We start from the raw sequence: 9,573 nt of genomic DNA, 5'->3' as shown, positions 1-9,573 counted from the left end.
TGGTCCCCCTCCTTTCTCCCCAGAGGAGTGTGAGGAGCCCCGAAGCCTTAGGTAGCAGCGACATCACCACTGAGCCTGGTGGGGATCTCTCAGGCTGAGGGGTCTCTGGCGGCCTCACAGCCTGTCACCCACAACCCTGCAGCATGATGGGCACCCCGGTGGCCGAGGCTCCTGGGACATCCTGGGCTCTGGCTCCAGGCCAGCCTCCAGGCCAGGAACCTTGCGTCCTCTCCCAGGGCCCTGGGCCCACCTTCTCGCACATGCCCCTTCCCCATGGGCCCCTCGGCTGGGCATAGGCAGAAGACAGAATCTAGGCTTTTCCACACTTCCCGCAATACCGCAGAAGTGACCTTGTAAGGCCTCTGGAGACTAATCCCGCAGGCCCCCAGCCCTGAGGCCTCCCCTGAGCCTGCAGAGAGATGGGAAGGATGGGTCTTGAGTGGATCTGGGGAACTTGGGGAGCTCAGGTTGGGGGCAAGTGGGCTGGGCTTGGGGATTCCAATTCTAGTCAGGATCCCAGGCCAGAGGTTTGGGGTGGGGTATGGGGTACAGGGGGTCCCACACACCAGGCCCCACCAAGGCAGGTGGCTGGTCGAGGCAGAGACAAGGCTGTTCATCTGCCCCAACTGCCCAAAGACAGTGACATGTATGCGCCCAGCCCAGGGGAAAGGTGTCTCTAGGAGAAATCAAGGCAGGTCTCTATCAGCACCTCCACGTGGCCCCGACCCCTGCAAGCCCCACCTTCACCCTGGAAAGGCGGCTCTGAGCAGCGCTCTGTGTCCCGGACCCCTGACTGTGGCCTCCGCAGTCTTTCCCAAGGAAGAGGCCTTGCCCCTTGGGGAACTTGGCCCCTCCCGTGGGGTGCTGCCTGTTCTTGGGGAGCCCTCCCAACTCCGCTCCGCTCTGCTCTGCCCAATCAGCCATGGCAGGTGCACTTTCTACCGCTCACTCCCCGAGTTGCCCGCAGCTCACACACCAGGGACTCTTTAAACCTCACTCCAGGCTGGGAGGGGACAAACATTCTCCGCAGAATGCCAGGAAGTGGGCTGCCAAGGGAATCCTCACTTCAGTGGGAGATGGGGAGGGGCACACTGGGAAGTGTGCAGGGAGAGGCTGACCCCTCAGGCAGCCCGCTGGCCCCATCGTGGCAGATGCCTGGGACGCCCCAGTGGGACCACCCCCTCGGACCGTCCTCCAGCCCCCTGCTCCCAGACATGACAGGCTGTGCTTTCTCCACTCCTCCCGCTCCAGGTTGGAGGGGTCACCTCCATGTCACAGGCCAGGGCCGGACCCCACCCCTCTGTAAGTGTGAGTCAGGGCTCCCTAAGACCTGGGATCCCTGGCTGGCTGAGAAACCCTGCAGAACTCATCCTGGGGGTGACGGTGAGGCGCCGCTCCGGACTCTCATGGGCAGTGCACCCAGAATCACGCGAGTGCAGGTCATGGGGCCGGGCATTCTGGCACTCACGAGGCTCGTCTGGGGCATCCCCAGAACTGGGCAGGAGCCTCATTAGGACTTGGGGGAAGGGAAAAATGGGAGGATGGTGGAAAAGACAGAGGAGCCTGGGGAGACAAGGCAGAGGCAGCCCCCACCCCTCCGTGAGTGTGAGCCAAGGCCAAGGCCACCAGGAGGGGGCAAGGAAGTCTCCAGGGTCCCAGTGGTGCTAAGGGCCTGAGCTTCTCCCCAGAGGGGTCCCTCCAGCCCACCTGTCCCTCCTCCCAGAGAGGTCCCTCCAGCCTACCAACATGACAGTACAGCAGCTTTATTGATCAGACATAGCAGCAAGAACACGGCGAAGGTGGGGCCTGGACAGTCCAGCCCGGCCAGAGGGTCTGGCTCCCTAGAGCCAAGTCTGGGGGCCCGGCATCTCTCTCCCATGCCCTCCTGGAGACCAACCTCATCCCTGCTCTGGCCCTCCCTAAAATGAGGGACAGCATGGGGGCCGGGTCTGGAGAGGCTTGGAAGGTGGGTGGTGCCCGCAGAAGGCCAGAGCCGGTCCATGCCTGCCCCGGCGGCTGGCGGGCAGTGATTCGTGCAGGGTGGTGGGGGCGTTCAGGCAGGTGGGCTAGTGGCCAGGCTCACCACACAGAGCACTTGTGGGCAGGGTTCATGGGTGAGTCTTTGGGGCAATGGAAAGCCCGGCCAAACTCCTCGAACTGGGACACGCTGCCCAGTACCCTGGAGTGAGAGCAGAGACCCACAAAGTGTGGGTCCCACCACCACCCAGCTGTCCCTTCCCACCCAGACACAAGGAGAGAGTGAGGCCAGCGCAGGCAGGTGGGCATACCTGTAGTGCTCAGGTGCATGCTTGTCAGTCAGCACCTGCAGGTAGATGGACTGTGACCGCCGCTTGATGCACCAGTTCTGGGCCCGGGGTTGGGGTGCAGGGGAAGAGAGTGGAAGATGAGGCTAGGGGTCTACTACCCAAGCCCTGAAAGACCCCCCCACACACACAACCCCCAGCACACGAGGTCTTAACGCCCCCCTTCAGAGCCCACAGGGCCGCTGCCCCCACCTGGTCCCCCACTGGCCCTCGCCCGACCCCGCCGGCCCTCGCCGGCCCACCTGGGCAAAGGCGATGAAGAAGAGCTGGTTGTGCGTGTACTTGAGCCGGTGCAGCGGGTGCTCCGGGCCATGTTCCCGCACCCACTTCTGATAGGCCTGGGGTGCAGAGGGGACAGCTGCAGTGCCTGCGGCGGGGCAGCCTGACACCCTCTACCTGGGCAGCCCCTCCGCGGCCTGGCTCTGACCGCGCCCACCACACTGAGCCCCCAGCTTCCCACCTCTCCAAACTATGCTCCCTCCTGGGAAGGCGAAGCCCAGGCGGGTGCCGCCCCCTCCAGGCAGCCCTACGCCCTCTCCTAAACGCAGGGCCTGGGAGCGGCCCCCTGTTCCAGTTCACAGACCGCTTCCCCTAGACCAGGCTGTGGGTGAGGGGTGCCTCCATCTCTAGTCGCCTTCCCATCAGCCCCCACCCTTCGCCTGGCAGGGAACGGAAGCCAAGCAGGGGCAGCTCACATAGTAGGCCAGCTTGAGGCCGCCCATGTCCGCGATGTTCTCACCAAGCGTGTGCTTCCCGTTCACCTGCCGAGAGGGAAGAGGTTGGGGGCGGGGAGGGGGGTCTGTATGGGGCCACGGACCTCCCTCAGGCCTTGCCACTCTGGGCCCCTGCCCCCTACCCCTGCCCTCCCCGGCCCCTTCCCAAAGGGCTTGGGCGGGACTCCAGTCCCTTTGTGCCCTGTGGCCCTCGTGAGTCTGTGCGAACTCGTCCGTGGGCCTGTGTGAGTGTACGCACACCCTGGGCGTGTGGCAGGGACCTGGCGGGGGATTTGTTCGGGCGCACGCATGTGCGTGTGCGTGCGGGTAAGCATGCTCTTGGTCTGTGCCCCTCAGGACTGAGGGGCCAGGGCAGGGCGTCTCACCCGCTGGTTGTAGACAGTGAAGTTGTCGTACAGGTGGACGATGCACTCCGCCTTGCGCAGGAAGCGGCTGTAGGAGGCCTCTGTCCACCAGTGCAGCACGTTCCCCGAGCGGTCGTATTGGCCCCCTGGGGACAGTGGGCTGTGACTGACCCTCATCCCCAGAGCCTGGGCTGGGCACCGGGTCCCTCCACTCCCTGACTAGACGATGGGGACAGAGGGGCCCTGTGTGGCCTCAGTCACCGCCCTGCCCCCACTGCCTGCTCTTCACACCGCGCCCCCCGCCCCCACCACCCCAAGCCGCCTGCCCCCAGGCCTCACCCCAGTCGTCGTAGCCATGGGTCAGTTCGTGCCCGATGATGGTGCCAATGCCCCCGTAGTTCAGAGACCTGGGCCCACAGCAGCGGCGTCCGGCGCCACGAGCCGCGGGCCCCTTTTTTGCTGCTCCCTCGGCCCCAGGAGGCCCCTGCCAGGCTAGGAGGGGACCCAGGGAGGCCACGGCGGCGTCTCCACGTTCCCGGGGCTCCTGCCTCAGCTTCCTCGTGGGCCCATGATACCTGTGCAACTGCTCTTTAGGAAATAAAATCTAACGGAGCTGGAGTGGGGGCCGGAAACAGGGTCGGAGGAGACAGGAGGGAAACTGAGGCACCCTACACGGGGTTTGGCCTTTTCCCTCATCACTAGGGTCGCTGCACTTCTGAAACACCTAATGAAACCTCGAACCAGGCAGGGGGGACACGAGACATTTAAAAAATAAAATAAAATAAAAAAATAAATAAAATAAAATAATAAAATAAATAAATAAATAAATAAAATATAAAATAAAATAAAATATAAAATAAAATAAAATAATAAATAAAAATAAAATAAAATAAATCCCACACGTTACCCTAAATAACCAAGGATGAAATGAGTCTATCGGGACCCAGGGCCTGCAGATGGCACAGCTCCTGGGCCCAGCCTGAATTAGGGGCACTCTGAGCAGCCGCCGCCCACCCTGCAGACGAAGCCAGGTTATGTACTCACTGCGGAAAGTCAGGGTCATATAGCGTGGGCTGCAGGATACCAGCAGGAAACACTACAGGGAGGGTTTGGTTAGCAGGAGACTGGCCCACCTCTGACCCAGCCCCTGCCAGGACCGGCCCCTTACCCATCTGGTTCTTGTTGGGTAGATAGTAGGCATTAAGCGCCTGTGGGGGGAGCAGCCACCTGTGGAGAGAGGCTGGGGTCAGCTGGGGAAACCCACACTCCCTCCCCAAACCCCTACCTCCTAGCCTTCTTCTCAAAGGCTGCTCTGGTGGCCCACCCTACAGCCATGTCCTGTGCCTCCCCCAGGCTGAGCCCCAGTCCTGACGGCCCCCACCCGCAACCTGAATAGGCCCTGTACCCCCTGCACCAGTATGGCATGAGGCAGTCCATCCCACCAGCCTCCCGGCTCTGGTAAGGTGCCCTCTCCCCATGATCCTCCCCTGCTCCACCCCGCCCCCCAGCTCCAGGCCTGGCACCCACGTGGACTTGTCCACCTCCTGCCGGATCTTCTTGACAGACAGCTGGATGCTGAAACGGATGCTGTTTAGGATATTCTTGAAGTAGGTCTTCTCGTGGACCTCAAACTGTGCGGGGGATGGGGGTGGGGGGCAGGACTCAGTGCAGGCCAGGGGCGGGGCCAGACCAGCGTCATGCAGGTCACCCACCCTCCCGAGGTCCATCAGCCGAGGGCTGTGGCTTCCTCTCCGTGGTTGTGGCGGGTTCCCTCAGGGCCTCGGCCAGAGGCCAGGAGAAGCCCAGCTGGTCAGGCCGGGCAGGAACAGGCCAGGGGGCAGGCCCACCTCATACTCCTTGTCCACGGCCTCGGGTTTGAGCAGGAAGTCTGGGTAGCCCACCATCACCATCATGTACTGGAGCTGTGGTTGGGAGGGCAGAAAGAGTGGGCCAGGGCCTCGGGAGGCAGCCCCCACCTACCAAGGCAGGAAGTTCTAGCTCCAGCCTAGGGCAGGGTTCAAGGATCAGGGAGAGCAGGCCAGGTGATGACAATTCTACAAGAGGCATCTTTGTCTCTTTTGTTGTCCCAGCACCTGGCACACAATAAGCGTTCGACGAATGGGCAGAGGGTCCTACTTCACCTTGGCCCGAGCGGCCGCCTTGGTCTCAGCATCCATCCAGTCCAGCTCCTCCAGGCGCTGGCCCAAGATATACTTGATGTCTCCCACCAGCTGCTGCACCTATGGGGCAGAGGGTCTGGGCTCGAGGACCGATCTGGGAGGCCTTAACTCTGGGCTCCCAGCGCCTGGCATGAGGGGGCCCCCTAATCATTCAGCGCCACTTCTTAAGCGCAGGGCTTAGTGCTGAGCACCAAGGGGAGACTTTGGAAGTGGGGATGCAGGCCCTGCACCTCTGACAAAAAGCTCACAGTCTAGAAGGGAGCAAACTGCCCCAGCACTGGTCACAGACATTCCTAAGGCCATGCCTACCGAGCATGGCAGAGAGGATGTGCAGGAGCTTGGTGGGGAGGACTCCTGGGGTGACAGACCGGTGGGCTTCCTGGGGAAGGTGGCCTAGTGAAAGCAGCCTGGAGCCTCAGAGAGGGTGGCGCCCTAAGCTGAGCCTACTGCCCCTGGCTGCAGGGGGATGTGTGGGGCTCCTCATACTCAGAACGAGGCCATGCAAGGACTCCGTGCCTAGCTCAGCACCCGCACCCCCACCCCCAAGCCCAGGGAAGCCTGACCTTGGCCTTGCTGGTAGCCGAGAAGTGCTCGTGTACAAAGAGGGCGCCGAGCGCCATGCCAAAGTGGCGGTTGGCTTGGCCCAGGCAAACGCGGGCCAGCTCCTGTGGCTTGTCGCTGCCCTCCATCTCGCGTGCCAGCTCATGCAGCGCCTCTCGAAAAGGTGGTGACAGGTGCTCGCTCAGGACCACCACCACGCGCCACACCAGGTAGTTGTGCAGGATCCTGAGGACCAGGTGAAGCAGCCGGGTGTCCAGACGAACTCACGTGGGTGGGCCACCTGAGGGTACCACCCTGCTCCGCCCCATGCCCCCAAGCCTGGGGTTGGCCCCAGCGCCCTACAGGAGTGAGGGTCATTCCAGGCACACGGAGGCAGAACCTGCAGTGTCCTGAGCCCTAGCCAGGGAACAGGGCTGAGTCCACACACAGCCAAATGCACCTGGCCACTGAGCAGAGCACCTGATGCCAATGGGTCACGAGACGGCATTGTTTTCTGATTTGCTATGGGGTGAGGAAGTGGGCACTTCTGGTGACTGTCTGCCTCAGAGATGGCCTTGAGAGGCCTCTGCTCCTCCCCAAGATGGGCAGAGACCGGGGAGGCTTTTCCCAAGGTCCCCCTGGGGAGAGCTGTGGCCACAGCTCTTTCTGACGTCTAGACCCACTTGAGCCTCACTATTCCCAAATGAGGAAACTGTAGCTCAGGAAGCTCACGGCCCTGCTCAGGGTCGCACAGAGTAGCTGGGAGAGCCACGTCGGAACCTAGGGATCAGGACTCCGACTCCGGTGCTCCTCACCTGCCTCCCCAGTGTGGCTCCTGGATGGAGGTGAAGGTGGGAATTCAAAGCTCACCAAGGTCTGGGGTGCAGGCCGGGGGCCTGGAGGTGAGTGATGGGCAGCTGTACCTGCGGGGTGTGGAGCGGATGAGCTGGGACACCTGCTGCATGTAGTCCGTGGCGAGCAGCACCACTTCCTCGTCCTCCGAGAAGTTCTCCTGGAAGATCTGGTCCAGCAGCCACTTCCACCGAAGCTGTGGGGCCATGGGTGGGGACAGCGAGGCTACGTGTGGCAGGGACCACAGAAGCCAGGGAAGGAGTCAGGGAGAGGCAACGAGAGGACACGGGAGTCCTGGGGAGGGGACAACCCAAAAGCTCAGCACCTTCCCCACCAGGGCCAGGCCGCACTCACATGAGGGGTGATCTTCTGTAGCTGTCCAAGTGTCACCTTGTTGTACATGGAGCTGACGTCTCGCCGGAGATCATCATACTCTGACACTGTGATCTAGGGTGGATGGGAGTTGACCCAGCTCTGCCCAATGGGCCCCTCCTCCCAGCCCACGGCAGGCTCCCTGCTCACGTTTGCCAGGCGCTGCTCTAGCTGCAGGATCTCCCGGGCCTTCTGCTCCACAGCATCGGCACCCAGGAGGCTGAGCAGGCGCTCCATGAACACCCTGTATGCCGCCAGGATCTGCACCAGGACGGGCACAAGGGTGGGGGTTGGTGATCGGCCCTGGTCCATCCTTCCCCGAGCCTTCCCTGCACCCCCACCGCACGCCCCCACCCACACCTTCTCGCTCTCCTCATCCTGAGCTAAGTACAGGGTCTTCTCTGGCAGGGTGAGCCCATCCTGATCAATCTGGGGAGAGAGACAGGGGTTGGGGGTCAGATGTCAGCGGTCAACCCACCAGGTTCAGGCAAACCGACTGAATTCCCATTCAAATGCCCAAAAGACCCGCAAGACATTCACTGTCACAGCCCCAGGAGCACAAAGATACGAGCCCCTCCCGCTATCCAGAGAAGGGGGAGGTTGAAGTCTCACCCCTACTGGCCTAGCCTGGAGTGACAGGCGGGCTCCCCGCCCCGCATTCCTTCCTCCTGCAAGCCTGCACTTTCCCCAGCTGTGAGGGGCAATCGCGGGGCCGCACTGGGAGCTGGGGCGCCAGGCCTGCCCCCGCCCCTCCTGGCTCAAGGGCACACACCTCCCTCTGTGCTCTCACCGCCTGCCAGAGGCCTGGGAAATTGCAGCTCCCGTGGCTCCGCTAAACACCGCAATTACTCGAGGGGAATTACTTGCGCCCTCCTCCCGCGCTCTGCTCGCGCGGGCTACCCTCCTCTCCTCTCCCCTCCCCTTCTGCGCCCCGCGCCGTGATGCCGGGGCCCATCGCCCCAGGTCTCTGGCCTCCGGAGGGGAGGCGGGTGGGGCTGGGGGACACACACTCACGCGGATGACGTAGCGCGAAGAGTTCCTGTCGTCCAGGCTGACCGTGAGCGAGAAGAGCGCAGCGGCGCTGTACACGCCCTGCGCCTTGTACAGCAGCCGGTTGAGGTCCCAGCGCGCCGCCGTCCCCGGGCGATCCGTGCCGCCGCCCAGGTCCCAGCCCCCGCAGTCCTCGATGACCTCGAGCATGGCCCTGGGGCCGAGCCTCTCGATCTCGCGCATATCCAGGCACGAGCGGAAGAAGGCGCGCACCTTGCGCTGGGCAGCGCCGCCCGGCCCGCCCCCGGGCCGCGCCAGTAAGCGCCGCAGGCGCTCCTCGTTCTGCTCGCCGATGGCCGCGATGGTGCCGTAGGTGAGCTTGTCGTCGGGGATGGCATGGCGCCGCAGCCAGCCGCCGCACGCGAAGGAATAGAAGTCCTGGCACGGGTCTATGCTGGCATCCAGGTTGGCCGCCAGGAAGCGGGCGGCGCGCGCGAAGGCCTTGCGCTCTGGGCAGCCCTCGGAGCAGGTGCCGCCGCCCGCCGCGCCCGGGCCCAGGTACTTGAGCGCCAGCATGGCGGCCAGGATGGCGCAGAGGCCGGCGGCGAACACCAGCCCCGACAGCAGGCACACCTCGCGCCGGTTCCAGCGCGGGAGCCCGGCCCGGGCCCCAGAGGCGCTGCGCCCAGCGCCCAGCGGGAAGCCAGGGGGCAGCGAGGACCCGCGCGCGCCCCCAGTGCCGCACCGGCTCACGTACTTGACCTCCTGGAACTCGTCGTAGTGCGCAGTCATCGAATATGGGGCCTCCATGGTGCGGCTGGCACCGCCGCGCAGTCCTTGGCGATGTCAGCTACAGGATGCACGGGGCCCCCGGCCTACTGGCGGGACTCCGCATGTCCACCCCCGGCCGCAGCTGCAGGAAGGGTACACGTAGGCTCAGAGAGGCGCTGGGGACCAACGGGGCCCACTAGCACGACGAGGAGGGGTGCAGGCCTAGGTCCAGAGGCTGGAGGTCACCCTGAGTCCCCAGTAGCGAGCAGGCCTGGGTCCTGGCCTCCCTGCGCCACTGGGAGAATGAGGGAAGGGGAAGGCCCAGAGTGGCCGCCACCTCCCGCAAGCACCCTTTAACCTGTCTGCTCTCTTCCCGCACTCCTACGCCCTCCGCAGATTCGGGAGGCCCCTGATGGAGGGCACCGAGCACCGGGCACGGAGCCTGGCACGTAGTGGGCCTTCAATG

At 63.7% G+C, this 9,573-nt stretch overlaps 1 protein-coding gene across 2 annotated transcripts; it reads right to left on the bottom strand.

Moving 5' to 3' along the window:
- Nucleotides 1-1,749: 1,749 nt before the first annotated feature.
- Nucleotides 1,750-9,250, bottom strand: ECEL1 (endothelin converting enzyme like 1). 2 transcript variants are annotated; one of them, XM_006906631.2, is made up of 17 exons: nt 8,361-9,250; nt 7,707-7,775; nt 7,497-7,607; nt 7,329-7,421; nt 7,046-7,170; nt 6,146-6,368; nt 5,544-5,642; nt 5,250-5,324; nt 4,930-5,033; nt 4,571-4,629; nt 4,447-4,498; nt 3,742-3,809; nt 3,424-3,548; nt 3,020-3,085; nt 2,567-2,662; nt 2,289-2,365; nt 1,750-2,179 (listed from the first exon to the last, which is right to left on the bottom strand). In XM_006906631.2, the coding sequence occupies exons 1-17, from the start codon at nt 9,144-9,146 to the stop codon at nt 2,080-2,082; spliced, it is 2,328 nt and encodes a 775-aa protein (XP_006906693.1). In that variant the 5' UTR covers nt 9,147-9,250; the 3' UTR covers nt 1,750-2,079. The 2 variants fall into 2 exon arrangements, with proteins under 2 accessions (XP_006906693.1, XP_006906694.1); XM_006906632.2 differs by having other exon boundaries at nt 4,936-5,033.
- Between the last annotated feature and the right edge of the window lie 323 nt (nt 9,251-9,573).

Source organism: Pteropus alecto, unplaced genomic scaffold (genome assembly GCF_000325575.1).
Source record: "Pteropus alecto unplaced genomic scaffold, ASM32557v1 scaffold110, whole genome shotgun sequence".
Taxonomy (NCBI): domain Eukaryota; kingdom Metazoa; phylum Chordata; class Mammalia; order Chiroptera; family Pteropodidae; genus Pteropus; species Pteropus alecto.
The sequence above is the reverse complement of the archived record's forward strand: the minus strand, read 5'-3'. Positions and strand labels throughout refer to the sequence as shown.